This window comes from Peromyscus eremicus, chromosome 1, assembly GCF_949786415.1.
Source record: "Peromyscus eremicus chromosome 1, PerEre_H2_v1, whole genome shotgun sequence".
NCBI lineage: Eukaryota > Metazoa > Chordata > Mammalia > Rodentia > Cricetidae > Peromyscus > Peromyscus eremicus.
Genome location: NC_081416.1, coordinates 119,130,500 through 119,151,255, shown reverse-complemented (window position 1 = coordinate 119,151,255; position 20,756 = coordinate 119,130,500). Strand labels below are relative to the sequence as shown.

At 50.0% G+C, this 20,756-nt stretch overlaps 1 protein-coding gene across 1 annotated transcript in view; it reads left to right on the top strand.

Annotated features, from left to right (window-relative positions):
• The window catches only part of Abhd2 (abhydrolase domain containing 2, acylglycerol lipase), a 92,324-nt gene extending 73,755 nt beyond the window's left edge, over window positions 1-18,569 (top strand). Inside the window, exons 6-11 of the mRNA XM_059272769.1 lie at window positions 4,223-4,406; window positions 8,024-8,116; window positions 11,642-11,752; window positions 14,127-14,196; window positions 16,283-16,367; window positions 18,127-18,569. Of these exons, the coding sequence (XP_059128752.1) occupies window positions 4,223-4,406; window positions 8,024-8,116; window positions 11,642-11,752; window positions 14,127-14,196; window positions 16,283-16,367; window positions 18,127-18,323 (740 nt within the window). The 3' untranslated portion in view covers window positions 18,324-18,569. The remainder of the gene's footprint in view (window positions 1-4,222; window positions 4,407-8,023; window positions 8,117-11,641; window positions 11,753-14,126; window positions 14,197-16,282; window positions 16,368-18,126) is intronic.
• Window positions 18,570-20,756: the final 2,187 nt, after the last annotated feature.

Below are 20,756 nucleotides of genomic sequence, written 5' to 3'. Positions count from 1 at the left end.
AGTACATGCTTCATGTACCCTGCCTGCTACTCTAGTACTCATGGAAGTGGGGTTGTTCCAAGGTCTTCACAGCTACAAACAGCAGTTGCCAGGAACATCCATGTACATAGATCTTTGCACACACATACAATTGTATTTGCAGCATAAAGTTCCCAGAAATGGAATTGCTAGACCAAACACTGTGGGTTTTTTGTTGTTGTTATTCTTATTTGAGACAGGGTCTAACTATGTAACCCAGACTGGCCCTTAATTCACAGTCCTTCTGTCCTTGGTGTCAATGATTCAAAGAATTAGACCTTTCCTGGTTTTCGAGATATGGTCTCATGTAGCCCAAGCTGGCCTGGAACATGCTATGTGGCCAATGATAACCTTAGACTCCTGACCCTCCCTCCCCGTCGCTCCCACGCCATCGGCATCCACCTCCCAAGTGCTAGGATTTCGGGTTTATGCCACCATACCTGGCTTAAGGACTTAAAAAAAAAAATTGTGTGTGTATTGGTTGCTTTTCTGTTGCCATGATAAAATGCTACGACCAAGGCAATTTATAGGAGAGTCTATTTGGGCTTCTGATTCTAGAGAGTTAGTGTCCATGATGGTGGGACAAAGGCAGCAGACTGGCATGATAGCTAGCAGCATGTTGGAAGCTCACATCCTGAACTATAAGCACAAAGCATGAGCCTTTAAACTTTCAAAGCCTGCCTCCAGTGACAAGGCCACACCTCCTAAACACCTGCAAGCAGTACCACCAACTGGGGATCATGTGTTCAAATGCAAGACTATGGGCAACATTTCTGATTCAGACCACTCCAGTGTGTTTGGGTGTTTGCCTGCATGCATGTCTGTGCACCTTGTACATGCATGGTCCTCAGAGGCCAGAAGAGGACATCAGATCCCCTGAAACTGGAGTTACGGAGGGTCGTGAGCTGCCAGATGAGTGCTGGGAACTGAACCTGGGTTCTCTGCAGGAGCGGCAAGTCCACTTAACCGTTGAGCCATCTCTCCAGCCACAAAAGCATTAATAATGTTACCACGATGCATTCCAAGGTCTCCGTTCCACCATGCACCACCACGCACCACCATGCACTCATTCACAGTGAACATACCTGCAAGCCTGTTGCCTGCAACCTCCCCAGTCTGGATATTGGCAAATTTGATGATCTTTTCTGATTCCAACAGAAGAAAAAAAAAATGCTATTTGTTATTTTAATTCAAATTTTCTTGCCTATGAATATCATGGAGCATCTTTCTACACTGTCCTTTTAAAAACAAAAGAAACAGTGTTGAGGCTTTCATCCCCCTTCCCTATCAGCCAGGATGGTAGTTCTCCAGTGGACCCCTGGACCAGCAATGTCAGCATCACCTGACATCAGGCTGGGAATGGAGACTCCGCCCATTTCCTCAGGCCCTCTGAAGGAGGAGCTGAGTTAGAAGCCTGAAGCTCTCTGTGTAATCCTGCCTCTGGAGCTCCTGGGTTAGTAGGTTTGGGGCAAGAGCCCAAGAACAAGCATTTGGAGCAAGTTCCCACGCAGTGGACCACACTGCCATTCACTGTGACAGCGCATCGCTCTTGCAGAGATGTTAATTTGTTTTTTCAGTCCTGGGGAATCAAACCTAAGCCACATACTTGCCAAACAGGCACGTCTGCTGCTGAGCAGGACCCCAGCCCTTTGCTGTGATAATTAACTTCAGGCAGGCTTTCTAATTCCCTCTTCACAGAGGAGCATTACCACAAAGCAACTGTGCATATTTAAAGTTTGATTTTGAAGCTGGGTGTGGCGGCTCATACCTATAATAGCAGCACATGGGAGACTGAGGCAGGAGGATTGTCACAAGTTGAAGATAGCTTAGCTTGGGCTGCCTAGTGAATTCCAGGCCAGCCTGGGCTAGGTAGAAAGGGAGTGGGACAGAAAAAGGAAAGGGAAAGCTGTTTGTTCTTGTCAGGTGGGGAGGCTCCTCAGGGAGTGTCTGGTTATGGCGACCTGGAACTGGCCTCCCGGGAAAACCTTGCTTTAGGGAAATGTGGAAAATTGCTTGACTTTAGATGATTCTAAAACGCTGCGCAGCGCCCCCTTCTGTGCAGGTTGCTTACTGCACGTAGAAAGGGAAGGAAATACGGATTGAGGTCACCCAGAAGACAAGAGCATACCTCAAAAAAATCCTTTATTGCTGGGAAGTTTGATGCACGCCCTTAATACCAGCACTTGGGAGGCAGAGGCAGGCAGATCTCTGAGTTCAAAGCCTGCCTGGTCTACAGAGCGAGTTCCAGGACAGCCAGGGTTGTACAGAGAAACCCTGTCTTGAAAAACAAATAAACAAAAAGTCCTTTCTCATATAGTTCAGAGCGGGTCACTTTGTTGTTTGTTTGTTTTGTGAGACAAGGTCTTGCTCTGCAGTCCAGGATAGCCTGGAAATCACTAGATAGCCCAGGCTGTCCTCTACTTCAAGCAATCCTGCTTCAACATACACACATGTATGCATGCTCCTAGGGTGCTGGGTTACAAAGGTGTAACCATTAGGCCTGCTTTGTTTTATTTTTTCTCTTTCGAGACAAAGTCTTGCTCTGTTTCCTCAGCTGGACTACAAACCTGCCTCAGCCTCCCCAATGCTGAGGTGACAGGAGCGAGCCATAATGCTTAGACAAATTCCTTCTTCATTAGAGAAATGGTTATTAGGCCTACTGGTACACGTAGACTATCTAGGGGACCCTCCAAAGAGCATCCATGCCCTTTAGGTCCCATCACCAGACATTCTGATGGCAAGCTAGGATACATGAGACCCCACACACACACACCTCAAGGAAAAAGATGAAAACAGTAGATGTGCCTTAAACTGTTTCTGTTGCTGTTGTTAAACTCCATGCCAAAAGCAACTTAGGGAAGGAAAGGGTTTATTTCCTCTTCTAACTGCCAGGTCACATCACTGGGGGAAGTCAAGACAGGAACTCAAAACAGGAACCTCAATGCAGGAACTGAGGCAGAGACCATGAAGGGCTGCCTTTATTGGCTTGCTCTTCATGGCTCACTCACCTTGGTTTTTGTACAACTGCCCAGCACCAACCATAGTGGGTTGGACTCCCCCACACACACACATCAATCATTAGTCCCCCCCCCCAAAAAAAATGCCCCTCAGACTTGCCTACAGCCCAGTCTGGTGGAGGCATCATCTTAATGAAGGTTCCCTCTTCCCAAATGACTCCAGTTTGTGTCAAACAGCACAGACAGATGGAAGGGAGTTGTTCTAGGCTCTGTAAGTGTTGCCCCCCACAGCTTGCCAATTCTGGAAGCTACTGTTGGGCCTTTTAGGGGAATCAAACCTCTGTGCCCGTGGCAGGGCAGCGGCTCCCATTCCCACTGTGAATCCACTTTTCCAGACTGGCGTGTGTGCTCTGTGCTTCTACTAGCCTCCAATAATTTCTCAGCTAGGCTTTACTCAATTTCTGGCTTTAGCCCTTTAGAAGAACATGCTAAGTCCTTTACCTATAAATGTCCACAGCCTCTTTCTCTTAGTAAAGCTCTAGAGGCATAGCTTGGGTCTGACGGCTTCCCAGAGGACAGCAGCTGAGATCATTCCTCCTGGGCAGACCAGGCCCGACACCCTCTCCATTCACACGGCCCCTCTGAGTGCTTCTGAATGAGTTGGCCTCCCTTGGCACCTTATGTCACCAAGAACATTTGGCTGAACCCCACAGAGCATCCCAGGTGCCCCTCTGGACTGGAGTTCATCTCCTTTCCCTCCCCAGAGTTGACAAGAAGATCCTGTAAATAACATCCTTTGGGTTCTCACCATCATGAATCATTGTACACATGGGTATACCACCCCAATCTGTAGCTAAGAAGCCGATCAGTCCCTGAAGGACTTAATTCTTGCTTGTGTTCCTATCTGTGCATGAACATAGGTGCTTACACTCACCCTGAAGATCTATTGGGATGCCCAAGAGCACCTAGACTGGTAAATCATGGCCCACCTTTAAAAGAGCATTGTAAATCTATTGATATGCGTACATCTGCTCACAACCGCTACTAATGCCCAGTTTTCGCTAATGAGGAGTGCCTGCCATGTAGCCGAAAAGCGGTATCCGTCTGCCTGGCTGTTCTTTCTTAACATATGTGCAGTGTGTCTCACTCTTTCAGTGTGTCGGCACCGTTAGCAACGCTCTAGCTTGCATTTTCTTCAGTGTTGGTTGCATCTGAAGTAATCGGCTGACCTCACCTTTTGCCCTCAGGCTGTACGTGGGAATTTGGAGCCATGGTGAACTACATCAAGAAGACATATCCCCAGACCCAGCTGGTCGTCGTGGGCTTCAGCCTGGGCGGCAACATCGTGTGCAAATACCTGGGGGAGACGCAAGCAAACCAGGAAAAAGTCCTGTGCTGTGTCAGTGTGTGCCAGGGGTACAGCGCGCTGAGGTGAGTCATCGGCATCTCTCTGTCTCTGTCTCTGTCTCTCTGTCTCTGTCTCTGTCTCTCTGTCTCTGTCTCTCTGTCTCTGTCTCTCTTTCACACACACACACACACACACACACACACACACCTTCCACTGAGTCCTTCAGTTGACAGTACTTGTTTATTGAGCTAACCTAAAATACCAGACCAGGTCCAGGGAACAACACCTTGCGGAGTGAGCAGAAGTTTCCAACTCTTAGACTCAACTGGATCTGCTTCCATGTCCTACACCAGAGTCATCCCAGCAGACTTGTTAAGCCTGAGATGCATCACGGTATTTTAGGATCAGAGCTGGAACTGGATCACCAAAGCCTCTGTAATAGCTGCCCTAGGGAGTCTCAGATTGTGTCTGAATTTCAGGAATATGGCAGAACTACAGGTTAACGAAAGAACACAGGAAACAACAGTACCTGACCCCTGGGCCTTGTGACCCTAGATCCCTCCATCCCGAAGGAGCGTTGAGTCTCAGCTAGTGTCTGAAGGGACTTGTGGAAGTCATCTAAGTGTCCTCACTGAAGGATTCATCTCTCAGCATCCTAGCCCGAGAAGCTGGCCTAGGGAGCTGATGTGTACCTCAGGCCTTGGTTTCCTGCCTGGAGACTCTTCGGGATGAGTTCATGTGTGTGGAGTACTCAGAACAATGCCTGGCCACAGAGTTTAATTGTCAGCAGCATCATGTTTCTGTTCCCTGGAAAATGAGGAGGGTGGCTTAGATCAGGAGACCACAAAGGCCAGTCTGATGAACTACAAGCTGTCTCAGTTCATTGAGAATCACTGGAGTGACTGGCAAAGTGGCCCAGTGTGTAAACACATTTGCTGGAGAAGTCTGATGACCTAGGTTTGGTCACCAAAACCCACATAAGCCAGAACCGGCCAAAATCAATGCCCTAGAGTTGTCCACTGACCCCCGTGTGCATGCCATGGCATGTGCACCTACACATGTCACATACACACACAGTAATAATAAGAAAGGGTTGAAAAAACTCACTTGAGGGGACCATGTAGAAATACGTTCGGGGTGGTGAGCCTACATCTAGAAGTGTTCATTTGATGGAGCCCAGGAACCTGCCTTCTAGACCCACTGCATAGATGTTTCCGTGTGAAGCAGTCGTTGGCTTTGGTGACCTGAACAGCCTCTAGCTCTGGCATTTTGGACTAGGTTAGCCTCTCGTCCTGTGGGAGCCTTCAGTAGGTGGCTGAAAGGCATACATGCTCCCTTTATCTGGGCTCCATGAGAACTATCCAACTCCCAGTTCATGGCCACATAGAACTAGAGCTAGCCAGAATCCATCCTGCTCAGTCACTTGGATAAGAAAAAATAATGAGGGGACAGCCTTTCCCCGGATCTGAGGGAGCAGGGCCAGGAGATGAGGGGCCGTCCCTGCTTCCACCTGACAGCTGGTCCAGTGTTCAGGACCCTGTCTGTCATCTTTGGTGTTAGGAGCCCCTAGATCCCCTTCAGGCAGCTTGCTGTGAATGCTAGCCTCGTGTTCAGAGAGCACTGGGTTTTATAAATAGGAAGCGTGTGACAAATTTGTCCTTTTCTTCCCCTCCTCCCTCTCCTCTCCTCCTGGCTTCTCAATAAACAAGTTTCCCTGCATTTTGTGACAATAGCGCCATCTGCTGGTGAGCAGCACAGTTAGCAAAGGAAGGTATTCAAATATGCAGAGTGAGTAAATAAAGTAGGAACCTAGGATCGCGAAGTGCTCTTCCCTGAGATCTCTAAGAGCTCCAGACACACAATTGCCTGTTATCACATCAGCCTCATACAGTAAGGAGAGGAAGAGGTAGGTTGATTCTCTAGAGCGTGATTGACATTTGGCCAAGATCCTGCAGTCCTCCACATGGACTCTTGTGGCCGGCCAGAGAAGCACATTGTCCCCTGTGAGCTGGTGCTGCCTGGGGCTCACAGCCGTGGCTGAGGGAAGGAAGGAAAGTTCCATACTTGAAGCCAGTGTGACCTCCTCTTCCTGCAGATGCTTAAGGTGGCAGGAGCCTTTTCATCCCTGGAAGGCAGCTGGGCAGGTGGAGCAGGAAGGCTCATCTGCACCCGGACTGACATCCAAAGTGTAAAACTCATTTCTTGCGTCTGACAGGCAGCTCTCACAAATGCACTTTGCAAGTTTTTCCTCTAGGGGTTTTGAGTAGCCACACGGTCCCCATCACAGGGTCCTGTTCACCTCATGTGATCTTAGTGATACCTCTGGGATCTTCTCTGTAATTACATTTGGTTGGTTGGTTGGTTGGTTGTTGGGGCTGGGTATGTATTCATGCCACAACACACATGTAGAGGTCAGAGAACAATTTGGTTGTTTGCACGGTCTCTGTATGCAGCCATGGCTAGCTTAAAACTTGCTATCTAGACCAGGCTAGTCTCAAACTCACATAGTTCTGCTGGCCTCTGCCTCCTCTGAGTGCTGGAATTAAAGGTGTGTGCCATCGTGCCTGGTCAGAGGACAGTTTTGGGGATCAGGTCTCCCCTTCTACCGTGTGGGTTGAACTCAGTTCGTCACTTAGCAGCAAGAGCCGTTGTCCACTGAGCTACCCAGCAGCCCCTCCTCTGGGATTCTCTGTACTCACGTGAATTAGGTTCTCCGTGTGAGCGCTCCACTTGTCCGCACAAGGCTGCCTGAGACTCCAGCACCCTCTCTTGCTCCTTCGGAGTCTCCTGTACACTGTCCCTCTGTGACACTTGCAGTCTGTCTTGGTACCCCGTGTGCCACAGTTTCACGTGGCTCACTCAACCACCACTCTCTTCCGTGGCTCACCTAGATCCTGGGCAGGCACTTCCATCCTTAAGAAGCATGTGGCTCACTGGTCCGGCATCCTTGTCCTCACCTTCCCTGGGCCCTAGATTCTTGTGAACTCCAGGGACTTTGACTAAGCAGCACCCGCATTATTGAACCTAAACAATCCTCTGCACTGCTGACAGTAACATTGTGGCCAGGACTCCCCTCCCCTCCTTACCCTCTTCTCTGAGGTAGGTACTAATGAAAGCAGGAATGCCCCTCAGTCAGGTTCTCAGCCAGGGGAGAAAGGAATGGGATCAAGAGAAAACCCTGACGTGACTCTCAGAGCTGCAGCAGCAGGGGTTGAAGGTCAGGAGAGGAGGAGCCGAGTGGAGGAGCCACAGGCTGTGGCATTAGGCACGGTTCAGTGTCCTCTCTCTGACGGCGTGACTCGCCTGTGATGACGCTGCTTGCGTTTCTGCCCGCACAGTGCAGGGAAGTCCCAGACATGGTAGCGGCCTCTCAGGAAGTGTGTCCTTCTCCCCTCGAAGCTTCGGCTTCTGTTCTGTGTTCACACGCACCTTTGTGCTCCCAGGTTATTTATTGAAGCAGTCGGAGCAGATTCTCCGCAGGCCAGGAGGGGGTCAGGCCTGCTACCAACAGCCAGCCATGCTTTTCCGGCCCTGGAGGCTTCCCGCGGGGTCATCTCCAGAGGGCTTTGTGGCTTCTCCCCAGGGGTGTGATGCTGCACATCGAGGCTGAGCTCTAGCACAGGGGCGCAAGCCCACATGCACTGTCCCCACGGCCCCTCATGGCAGTCCTGGCCTGTAGCATTTGCTCTGCTTCTTCCAGGGCCCAGGAGACCTTCATGCAGTGGGACCAGTGCCGCCGATTCTACAACTTCCTCATGGCCGACAACATGAAGAAGATCATCCTGTCTCACAGGTACACCACCTTCTCTTCTGCCTCAGGAGATACCTTGGTAACTCCCGCTAAGACGAGACAAGGAAGCTCTTCCTTACCCAATCAGAGCAGCCCTGAGGTGGCCTGCCACTGTTTAAGTGGCCTTCCTCCTCAGGATGCTTCTGAGGAGGGCCTCAAGACTGGGTCTTGGCCAGTCTCAACTTCAGCCACATGGCAGGAGGCTCAGAGCAGCGAGTCAGGGCCTGCCTGCTCGAGGTTGGGCCCTTTGAGCGGTGCGGAGGGAGCGGGAGCCGGCCAACGGATGTCAGCCATGGCTTTGTTCTAATTATTCCCATTGTTCTCTCCCTTCTCCATGGCACTTCCCTTCCCCTCCAGCTAGACTGGAGCATGTGGAGACCCCTGCTCCCTCTGTCCTCGTCAGCGTCTGCCCACTGGACCCACCGTTCCTTAAGGCCCACCTAGGTTGCCCTTCTCACACGAGGCAGCTTTTTTGAGGCTTCCCCTGGGTCTGTCCTGTGCCTCAAGTATGCTGGACATATTTTCTCACACACAGACACACACACACACACACACACACACACACACACACACACACTCTCCCCCCCATCCAGAGAAGCAGTTCTCAACCTGTGGGTCATGACCCCTTTGGGGGCAGAGTGACCCTTTCACAAGGGCCACCTACGACCACCGGAAAAACACAGATACTTACATTATGATTCGTAACAGTAGCCAAGTTACAGTTATGAAATAGTAACTAAAATAATTTTATGGTTGGGGCTCACCACAACATGAGGAACTGTATTAAAGGGTCACAGCACTGCCCTAGAGCCTGGCACCCAGGCAACACTCAAGAAGCAGACTTTGGACTTGGCACCACCCTAAGAAAAAAAAAGCATTCTAAGTGATCAGTGTCTTGGTCTTTTTGTTGGTTGGTTGTTTTGGGGTGATTTGGGGGGGGGGCATGTTTTAGATGTGGTCTCACTATGTTGACCAAGTTGGCCCTAAACTCTTAAGTTCAAGCAATTATCCGGCTGCCACCTCCTTCATCCTGGGCCCACAGGCGCGCACCCCTGTGCCCCCTCTTCATTTCCTCCCTCCACCCTAGTGGTTAAAACAACATTGTCTAGCCTGGCTTAGCCACACACCCCAGGGCAAGCTGAGCCCCCCCCGTGGGGGGACTCACATGGCTCCTGAGCAAGGCTGGCGCTCACAGCCCCTCAAACTACAGAGATGTGAGGCATGTCCTCGGGTCCTGTGTCGGGTCGGTTGACTTCTGCCCCCTGAGCTGTGGCCAAGTCAACAGTCACCCTCACTGCCTGTGATGTGAACGTTGGTCACATGCACGCTGAGCCAGGTACATCCCAGCCGAAATTCCGGTGGGTCTGGGGCTTTACCGAGGCTCTCTAGCCAGACAGGGTGAAGTTAGATTGCTGATGCCAAGTTTAAAGTCCTTGTGTCTGCACCTCTAGAATGGACAGTGAGTCCTCCAAGGGAAGATTTGTTTTGCTGAAAGGGAGTGCTGCTAAGAAGTCCCGAAGGTTCATTATGCAATTGCTAACAAATTGGGAAGCCATGGTAGTGTGTTTACCAGAGAAAGCCAGCTCACTGAAGTCTGAGGGAAACTTTAGGTTACGAATTCAGTCTTTTGCCACCTTATTTGGGAAAAAGTAAGTCCTAAGGAAGGATGTTGCTCTCCTTTTAGATAGGTTATAAATGGATTCCAGAACACTGCATTTCTGGCATGACTGTTTCCCACTGTCGCGCCAACCCTCAAAGCAGACTCAGTCCTCCCTCTGCTGCGTGACTGAGAGCACCAGCTTGGAAGGGAAGTCCACCCTGCCCATTGTCCTCCCTGCCTTCATCATCGTCGTGTCCTCAGTGGACATTCCTCTCAGTAGAAATGACCGCTGTGTGGACCCAGGCCTCTGTCTCCACAGATGCACACGTTCAAACAAGAGCGGGTGGGGAGCACAATTAGCCCTGCAAAGGTTTTGTCTGCCGCCGCATGTGTGCAAGTTCTCCTCTTGAGTGTTTGTTTGGGGGTTCCAGCAGGGGAGCGTGGCTGCTTGTGTGCCCTTGACCGAAGACCGTTCTCTGTTTAGGGAAAGTCGTCTTCTTTGACCAAGCGTGCGGCTTCCATAGAGACACACGGGGAGCTGTGAGCAATGAAAGGGTCACCGGCCCAGCCAGCCCCACCACCCTCACATCCGCAAGTGTACCTCTTACTCATTCCCTAAACAGTATAGCCAAGTCTAGTGACTGTTTCCATTCCGTTCCCAATGTCTTAGGTAGTACAAGTAATTTAGAGATGGTTAAACATACAGGAGATGGCAGAGTTACATGCACATCCTAAAGCCAGGTATGGTGGCACATGTCCTTGTCATGTGCTCAAACTACTCAAAAAGTTGAGGCAGGAAGATTGCTTGAGCCTAGGAGTTTGAGAACAGCCTAGGTAACACAAAGAGACCCCACCCTATTCCATCCCACCACCACCCTCCAAAAATATCAATCTTAGAGTATCTATGGGTTTGGAACTCTGAGGAATATCCTCTTTTTTGTTTATTTTATTGTTGTTGTTATTGTTTTGTTTGTTTTTCAAGACTAGAGTTTCTCTGTGTAGCCCTGGCTGTCCTCAGATTCACTCTTTAGACCAGGCTGGCCTCAGACTCACAGAGGTCCACCTGCCTCTGCCTCCTGAGTGCTGGGATTAAAGGCGTGCGCCACCACCATCCAGCATCTGAGGAATATCATCAAACTAATTGCCTGTGGATAGCAAGAGTGCCGGTACACAGTTTTTCAGCCAGCACTGTGGAGAGCTGCTGGCTTAGCCAGATGCTGAAGGGGCTGCTGGTTAGCTGCCTTCTGAAGCAACACAAACAGCTGGGAAGGGAACAAGGACCTGCCAACAGCTGGCGGCATCAGCGTCAGTGTCAACCGGAATCCCCGTGTTTGGCCTGCTGTCCGTCACTCTTCCAAAAGTCTCTTCCCGGGCTTCCTCCCCTGTCTAAAGGTTGTATAATAGCCAGCCAACTTGAAACCTAGTCTTCAGTTTGTCTTGGTACCCTGGAAGGAAAGTAGGGCTTTAATGTTCGTTTTCCTATACATGCTCATCTTGGGTATTCTAAAGGCTCAAAGGAACCAGGCATGGCAGCACGTGCTTGTAATCCATGAATGTGGGCGGTAAAGGCAGGAGGCTCAGGAGTCCAGGGTTCTGTGGGGGGTTAAAAATTAGCCTGGACAACAGGGGACCAGGCTAATTGAAAAACAGAAATAAAAAATAAGAGCTGGGGCTATAGCTTACAGTAGAGTGCTTGCCTAGCACACTTAAGAGTCTAGATTCAATACCCGGGAAAATAAAAACCAAATACCGGGAAAATAAAAACCAAAATAAATCAAAAACTGGAGGGCTGTATGTCTAATTTACCATGTCTCTGGTCCCATGGCGACTGGCACTCCTAGTCTGCCTGGGGACAGGGGACAGGGAAGCAGGCTCCACTGTGGTGGTTTCTCCTACATCGCCTTGTTCACTTCTGTGTCTTGTTCTAGACAAGCTCTTTTTGGAGACCATGTGAAAAAACCCCAGAGCCTGGAGGACACGGACTTGAGCCGGCTCTACACAGCAACATCCCTGATGCAGATTGACGACAATGTGATGAGGTGGGTCCCCCCAAGGTCCCCAGAGGCTGCCGGTCAGCTCTGCCCAGCGCCACTGCCCCGCTCCACTTGCTTCAGGGACTTCTTTTCATTTCAATAAGAGTCTAATGCTTAGAGGAAGAGGCCGTAGGAAAATCCTCAGCTCTTGGAAATGGGTAGACTATGGCCATTCATCCCGTGTGGCACAGGCAGCTTGAACTGGAGGGTGAGGGGTGCCCACCGAGTAGTCCCTGTACACTGTATGTCCTGCCTCAACACCGGGCAAGATCAGTGCCCCCAAGAAGTAGTTTTTGTACATGGTAACAGGCTTATCCAGACGTCGATGGCTGAGTCCATCAAAAGCAGATGACCCAAGGTAGACCAAGAGACCTGTAAATTTCAGACAACACATGGAACCACTTTCTGGGGTGGGGATGAGGTGAAGATGCTTCTGAGTGGAAGACGTAATCCCCACCCACTTCTCTGATTCAGTCTTTCCCTGCCTGGCCTCGTGGCACGTGAGCTCACCTTTGCTGGTACTGGCGCCTTCTGATTGAAGTTAGAGACTTCACCTGTGGAGTTGGTCTCAGACCTTGTCACTGTCTTTCACATTTCACAATCCCTTGAGACCTTTAGACATACCTAAAGCAAGCAGGTCCTCCTTGGATAGTGGCCATTGGCCTGAGGCCGTAAGAGCTCTGTTTTTCTTCTTCATGAGACTCCTTTCACACAAGGTAAACTTGAAGGTGCCCGTTACTGCCTTCTCAAAGCAAATAGAAATGATGGAATTGCTAATATATCTAAAAGATGGAAATTGTCTTAGTTGGGGTTTTTATTGCTTTGAAGAGGCACCATGATCACGGCAACTATTATAAGGAAAACACTCTTATAAGGAAATTGGGGTGCCTTGCTTACAGTTTCAGAGGTTCAGTCCATTATCATCATGGTAGGGAGCATGGCAGCATGTAGGCAGACATGGTGCTGAAGAAGTCGCTGAGAGTCCTACATCTTTCAGGCAACAGGAAGTTGACTGACACACTGGACAGTATCCTGAGTAAAGGAAACCTCAAAGCCTTCCCCCACAGTGACACTCTTCCACCAACAAGGCCATACTCTGTGAGATTATGGGGCTCGATTACATTCAAACCACCACAGAAATAAATGATGCCCAGCAGCCCTCTTAGGGTACAGTATATAACTTACTGTGGTGTCTAATAAGGAGAGAAAAGTAATTTAATTTTAATTTAATATAAACTTCCCATCCATCTTCTTAACTGAAGACCAAAAGGAAAAGTCCCTCAATTCTCGTAAAGCTCTTCATCATTAGTAGTACTGGGTGGTAGCGGTTCTGTAATCAAACCACTCTGGCAGCATCCTCACAGAGTGCTCACCAGCGGTGCTGGAGGAATGGAATGCTTTGGGGAGACTACTGAGGACAGATTCACGCATCCTGGATCTGATCTCTGTACAGTCTCCTTCCCCACCAGGAGACCCTAGTGGTCTAGCCTGAGCCTTCTGGGTCATTTCCAGACTGAGGTACCTAAGAAGGCTGGAAGTGGAAGAGATCCACAGCTCTGGGGGAGGCAGGACATCTCAGAGATCTCAATCAAAACAGAAAGTCCACCTTTAGAGACTAGGGGCCCCACCCCAGGTAGGAAAGAAAGGGAGGTTCAGAGGTCTCCTGGCCAGCGGTAGAATTTGGGGTATCAGGACATCAGATCCCCAGCTGAATTCTCCAGGCCTCTCTCAGCACAGAGCTGAGCAGAGCTGCAAGCCTCTCTGGTATTGTGAATCCTCGGGTGGTCAGTGACAGGTACTGCTCCTTGCGTGGACAGAACTGGTAACTTCAAAGCACGCTTGTCACGTCTTACTCGGGCGCATTTCATTCCAGCGGCTCCAGGGTAACCCTCCCAAAAACAAAGGTCTAGTCCATGCATGCCTGTGAACCCTTAAACAATTTTATGCTGCCTCAAAAGATGCAGCAGTCAATGATGATTATAACAGTTGGTACTGAGATTTCTCCAGGCAAGGTGCACATAAGCACTTCCCTACCGTAAGTCTCACGGCACCATCAAGGAAGGCCCTGTCTTTGGTCTACTTTCCAATGAGACAGCCAAGGCCCAGGAAACTTGAGCATTTGCCTGAGATTACCCAACCAGAAAGTGGCAGAGCCGGGATTGGAATCCAGATCTCAAACCCATGCTCTTGACTCCACTCTGCCTCCCACATTCACTTTAGTGCAATAGCTAGAACCCTGGTGAAGTCACCCTGGTGAAGTCGCCTGCCTGCCTGTGTGGATTCTACCACTGCAGTGAGTTAGTGAGGAAACCAGAGAGTCATCAGCTCAATTCTATAACATGTTGTTTTGCCTTTGTGTGTGTATGTGCTTGTGTTCCAGAAAGTTCCATGGCTATAACTCCCTGAAGGAATATTATGAGGAAGAAAGCTGCATGAGATACCTGCACAGGGTGAGTGGCGAGCCACCTCAGAATCAGTGTCACCACAGCCAGCTTTGCCCGTGGTACAGCAAATACCCTTCCTAAGTTCACCGATGGACGCAGAGCCAGAGTCTGCTCAGCATCACTCTAGTTGGTCACGCGGACTTTGTGCTGAGCCAGCCTCCTCTCTGTGACTGCCACACTCTAAATCCCAGAGCAGCACCCCGACCAGACTTCTCTCAAGTCTGAGAAATTGCTTGCAGCATCTAGCTTATCCTTAGACATCCTTTGACGGTAGAATAGTAGAAGCACCTGTTTTCTGGTGTGGATTTTCATGGGAGATGCATCTGGCTTGCTTTCTGCCCTTGACCCTTTCTCGTGGCCATATGTATCTTATTAACGTGCTGTCTAGGACTGAACTCCCAGATTTCTGCCACTCCCTGGTAAACACAGAATAAATTAGGTGGAGGTTTGTATCAAAGTGAGAAGGAACTTGCCTTCTGAAACATGTAATAGGCAAAGTAGCATGCACCTGTAATAACCAGTCCTTAAGAAGCTGAGGCAGGGGGATTGCTGTGAGTTTGATGCCAACTTGGGGTCCATAGCAAGTACCCAGCCAGCCAGAGCTACATGGAAAGACCACAACTCAAAAACAAAAAGAAGGCCAGCAAGATGACTCAGCAGGTGAAGGCGCTTGCCTCCAGGCCTGGAGTTCTGAGTTCAAACCCAGGGCCCACATGGTGGAAGGAGAAAAGTAACTTCCCGGTTGTCCTCTGACCCCACATGCATGAGCACACACAGATGCACAAACTGATACAATAAAAAAATTAAAGGTGACTGGTTTTTGACTTGTTCTTTTAGCAGCTACAGTAAACCTTATGTTTACTAAGTTTGTGGCCAACACAGTTCCCATATTTTTGCCTGAACCGGCACAGACCAGTCTCTTTGATTCTGCCATGCACCATTGCTCTTACTACACCAGCACACGGCTCCCCATTTATCAGTGTCCACCTGTGGGTTTGGCCCACAGATCCTCCGCTCACGGGGATGGTCATGAATCACGGTTCCGTGGCTGTCTTAGTTATGGGTTCTCCTGAGTCAGTGTCATCACCCAGGCCTTTGACATGCCGGAGTTCCAGGAGAGCACAGCCATTCGGTATGTTCGATGGCAGCTCGGGATGGTCTGAGTGCCCCCATCAGCCCGTCTCCACTCTAAACCACAAGGAGGCTCTTTTCATCTGCTTTACTAATGTGCATATTGAGCACAGGCCTGCCAAGAGCTCCCTGACGTCCACCAGCCACTCCTGCTTGTTTGTGCAGTGGAGCTGAAATAGGCATTGAACCTGGGGCCTTCCATCTGCCACTTCGGTGCTGTGCCACTGAGAGACAGCGCTAATGCTTGCTTTTTTGAAGTAGGGGCTTGACATAAATATAGATAGAGATATATCGGTATATATCTCTCAGGCTGGCCTTGAACTCAGAATTCTTATGCCTCCACCTCCCAAGTTCTGAGATTATGAGTGTGCACAGCTAGTTCTCACTCCTATTTGCATCTTTCAGATTCTTCTAAAAGGTCCCTTTTCCCTCTAGTGGGATGCACTTCAGTTTTCTTTTTTATAAGTGTAAGCCGAAGGATATATATATATATATATAGAGAGAGAGAGAGAGAGACAGAGACAGAGAGAGAGAGAGACAGAGACAGAGAGACAGAGACAGAGAGACAGAGACAGAGAGAGACAGAGACAGAGAGAGACAGAGAGAGAGACAGACAGACAGACAGACAGAAATCTTCATACTGTCATTTTTCTGAGAAGTGTGGCTAATCTGAAACACTAAAAATAATCAGAAATACTTGTGTGGTTAAGTACCCATTACGCCCTGTCTCCCATGTCTCCCATGAGCACACAGGTCTCCTAAGGCACAGGCAGCTTTGCTCCTGTATAACCTGCTGGCAGGTGGCGCTTACAGCAGACTTGTCCCTCATCTGGCTGCCAGTGACAGTGAGGCACCCCTAAGACTCCGGTCCGACCAACGGAGCTGTGGGCATTTCCCTTGGCTTCAAAGGCGTGTCTGGTAGGGAGCGGGCGTTTAACTCCACTTTACCTTCTTGCTGCAGATATACGTGCCTCTTATGCTGGTTAATGCAGCGGATGACCCCTTGGTGCACGAAAGCCTTCTAACCATTCCAAAGTCTCTCTCAGGTGAGTCACTTCCCACTGTCCCCAGCCACACAGCAGACTACCCCTGTAAATGTTGTCACTTTCACTGTTCTGTCAGCGTGGAGACTTCAAGCCTCTGGGAGAGGGGCAGCTCATCGACTGATAGTCAGTCCTAGGTTGCAAAGGGCCCTGGGTAGAACCTTCTAGACTTCCATCCTGGTGCAGGAGACAGGAAAGAATGTCCATCACCAGTATTGTCTCAGAGCTATTGTCCCATTAAATGGGAGAGCCTGGCTCAAAGAGATATTTAGAACTAAAATTGGCCCTAAAGCAGAACAAAACAAAGCCCGTTCTGCTTCCTCTGATGACAGCCCCTCCGTCTGCCTGGAGGTCAGAAGCAGCTGAAATGGCAGAGAACGTTGCTCACGGAAACGCTGTGCAGACTCAGTCCATTCTGTGGTCGGCGCTGCAGGGAAGGCAGAGAGAGGAAACGGGAGGAAAGGCTTGGGTTCCAGCGACTGCTCATTGTAGTTTAGGATCCCTGGGGTGTCATCTCCAGTCCTCTGTGATTGCATTTCCTCTTGTAAAGATAGTAGCCTAAAGGAAGAGCTCACCCTGTGCCCCCCCCCCCCCCCCCCCCCGGCCCCCAGCTGCAAGAGTAGATAAGGGAGCAGAGGAAGGGCTTCCGCCCTACAGAGCTTCTGTCCTGCTCAGGAGAGAGGCTGCATGTGTGAGAGCCTGTTTCATGACAGAAGCTATCTCCGTCAACCCCCAGCCTCCCTCGGACTCCCAGCACGCCACACCACAGCCCACTCGGCCACGTGCAACAGCACTTCTCTCCTGAATCAAAAATAACTTTGACAGGACTAGTGCTGTCCCACAAATGTACAAAATAGCAACTAGAAAGGAAGAATGGAGGGAGGGAGGGAGACAAGAGCCTCGTCCACTATCCCCCCTCCCCCCAAAAAAACATTTCCTACTGAACTTGGCTGCCTCTTCTCCACACCTCTCCAGTAGCCATGGAATCCAAACTAAATGTGGGCCCGAAGCTGGACTTTCAGGATAGCCATTTATTTAGTTCATGGCACCGGGAGCCGGGGCATCTTTTAACACACCTTGTAGCTTAAGCCTTAGTCCTGAAGATTGATGCCTGGCATGAGAAAGCATTGATGGCATTACACTCTCCTTTTCTCTGACAAAGGGCACTCTTGAGTGCCGTGATCCTGTCCTCTGCGCTTTCCCACCCTTGGAGTTGCCTAATCAGGGTCTGCATTTCAGCAAGATACCCTGAGGAATCCAGGCGCACAAAGTTGGGAAGCATAGCCAATCAGAAGCTATTGAGGCACTCTGGTACCACCAGCACAGCGTGGGCTCCTGACTTACTCTCCTTCACCCCTAAGGTTGTAACTAACTTAGTCATGTGGGGGGCAGGGCGCAGCTTGGGTCTGCAGAGCTGTAAGTATGAGTTCTAAGGAGTTCTGAAGCTGATGCCCCTTCTAATGAACTGGGTGTTACTTCTTTATTCGGGCGGTGCTGGAGATTGAACTCTGGGGGTTTCATCTGCTAGGGCAGTGTTTTCCTACTGAGCTGGGTTCCCAACCCTTTTGGTGCCCTTTATCCACCAAACTCACGAGGTCCGGCTGACTTGCCTGTCCACTTGAGAAAAGACAGCACGTGCACATGGTTGGATACCCACTTCGGTACCCTCCGAGGAATGCCCAGGCTCCCCGGCTTGTTCACCTTTGCTCTCTTGTTCTGGAGTTAATAGGATGCTGTCCTTCTGCTGCCTTTCCCCCTACAGAGAAACGGGAGAACGTCATGTTTGTGCTGCCTCTGCACGGGGGCCACCTGGGCTTCTTCGAGGGCTCCGTGCTGTTCCCTGAGCCACTGACATGGATGGATAAGCTGGTGGTGGAGTATGCCAATGCCATTTGCCAATGGGAAAGGAGTAAGTCCCAGTGCTCAGACACGGAGCAGATGGAAGCCGAATTAGAATGAGGCCTCCGGACTCTGGCGCGCTCCAGCAGCCCTCCTCTGGAACCCATGGCTGATTCAGGCCGCCCATCTCCCTCAGTGACCTGGATCTAACCTCAGACCATCAGTGGGGGCCACCCATCATGCAATCTGTCTCAAGTAGGCAGCTCTCCCTGGGAGCTCCAGGCTATTTTTGTGCTTAGTTACGGGTTTTCTCCGTTGCATTGTTAGCCATGGTGACAAGCTACAAGATTCTCACCCTTCTGTCCAGTTTCAGTATCTGATTGCTTTCACGCCAGTTACATCTAGTTTTCCTGCTAAGGAACGCATCCGAACTGCAGTTTTGCTTTGCCAATCAAAAGGCCTTTCCCTGAGAACCGTGAAGGATGTATGTCACTTTGTGATGGTTGTATGTGCCCGCGTAGAGTCCCCAACAAGAAGTCAGCGTCTCTGACCAATGCTGAAGAAATGACTCAGCTTTGGGGGTCTGAGAGCCTGAGGCCTCCTGGGCCTGAGAACAAAGGAAGTTCCCTGAGTCTAAAGCTGGTTCCTTCTCAGTGTCTCCTAAGACACCTTCTTCCCACCTTGCTGCTGCTGCTGAGAGTTGCATGGGACACTTGTCTAAAAATTCAGCCTCCCAGATCCCTCCCCTCGGAGAGGCTGACTCGGTGGGTGGGTTTGGGAAGGGCTCTGGGGATTTTAATTTTTGACAAGTGCCCCAGGGAATTCTCATCACCCAGCAAACGGAGGGAAACACCATACTGCAGCGCCTTTAAGTTAGAAACGTCTTGATGGCTCATTTAATTGACATTCATCAGCCACAGGGTCTCTTTGCTCCCAGAGACCTCCAAAGCAGCATGGCCTGGTGTATGATCTCAGTGTGGTGTCCCGAAAAGGGAGAAGACATTTGGGCTGAGCCCTAGCTCTGCTTCTCCCCGGATGTATGACCCTGGATAAGTCGTTTTGGACTTGACTCTCTTCTCCTGTTAAATAGGGGACTTAGAGCAGGCAGATTGCCGAGATGGCCACCAAGTTCTGAAGTTCAGTGACAAACTCAGTATACTGAGTTTTGAGAGAACATCCCTCTGGGGGAGCCTGGGAATCCATCTCCCAGGCTGAGCATGTAAATGCTAGGACTTGCAATTTTTCCCCTTTTCCCCTTTCATATAAAGAGATTTTAGAGTCTTAATCACTCACTTGTAATTTTTTGTCCCAGGTCCTTCTAACTCTGGGTTTTGATACCAAACAATTCAAAAGTTGGACCTGAGTTTGAAGAAATGTGTCTCCAGCGGAGAGGAGAGGGTGTTCCTTTGAAGTCAGTTTGTAATCCTTAGCCTCTCTGTGTTGTCTGTTGGGTAGATCTTTCCAAAACGTCTTCTCGAGTGGGCGCGTCACTCTTGGGTTTAAGCACTCTTCTGAAATCCTTGTGGTACTTGAATCCCTCAGAACCTGCACTTTGAACAATCAGCGGTTGCTCTCTGGAATTAAGTGAACTGTGGGTGAATTGCCTGAATACTGTTAAAAAACAACCATTTTTTTTTTCTCTGCTTCATTTCCTTTGGCTCCAGGACAGACTGAACTATAGTGGTGGGTTTGTATGGATATTTAAGGAGCCACCTGTACACCCGAATGCCAAGCCTCAGGGCGGCAGGTGGGGTGGAGAGTGTGGGCATTGACCCAAGAGACTGTGACAGGAACGCCTGTGAATTGAAAAACTGTTCTGACAATCACGAGATCACCCCATAACATCATCAGTGGACATTCTCTGGGAAGACTGAGATGTCTGAGGTCTTCAGTTTGCTTTGCTATAGTTTCTTCACACTCACCAAATTCTGTCCCTGTGCCCCTCCAGTGGTTATCGTTTCTCTGTCGCGTTTCTTTTTTTATGTTCCCTTAGCACAAATTGGCACTTTATCGTTCATCCCTCAATTTGGAAGCTAATCCTTTCCTGTCAGTTTTCCCTCCACCGAACTGCAGCTATTAGAAGACTCACAGAGTCCCTGCCGCTGCCTTTATCCCTCCAGACTTTCAAAGACAGCAATAAGGTAATAGAGTTGAGTCACCGTCCCTAGAAGTCAGGGGCTCCCTTCATTTGAGGTCATCTCCTCCCAAGTCCTGACAAAGCAGTAGCTTGGGTACCACCTGTTCAGAGAAAAGTCAGCCGTACTGTCACACTTAGGAGCAAGTGGGAGGCTGTCCCGGGAGCCTGGTCTCTGCAGCAGTCCTGGAGGCCCACCGAGGAGAGGCAGAGCTGGGGCACAGCCTTTGTTACCGCCCTCCTGGAAATCCAGCCCCTAGGACGGGGGAGGGGCCGTGTGCCAGCTGAGACCTCCCTAGTGTGTGCCTCCGGATGGCACTGGCCTTCCGTTTTGCTTCACATGAAATCAACTGAAGCCCTTTATTCAAGCTTCAGGCTCTCAGACATGGAAATGAGACCGTGACCTTGGCAGTCTGACA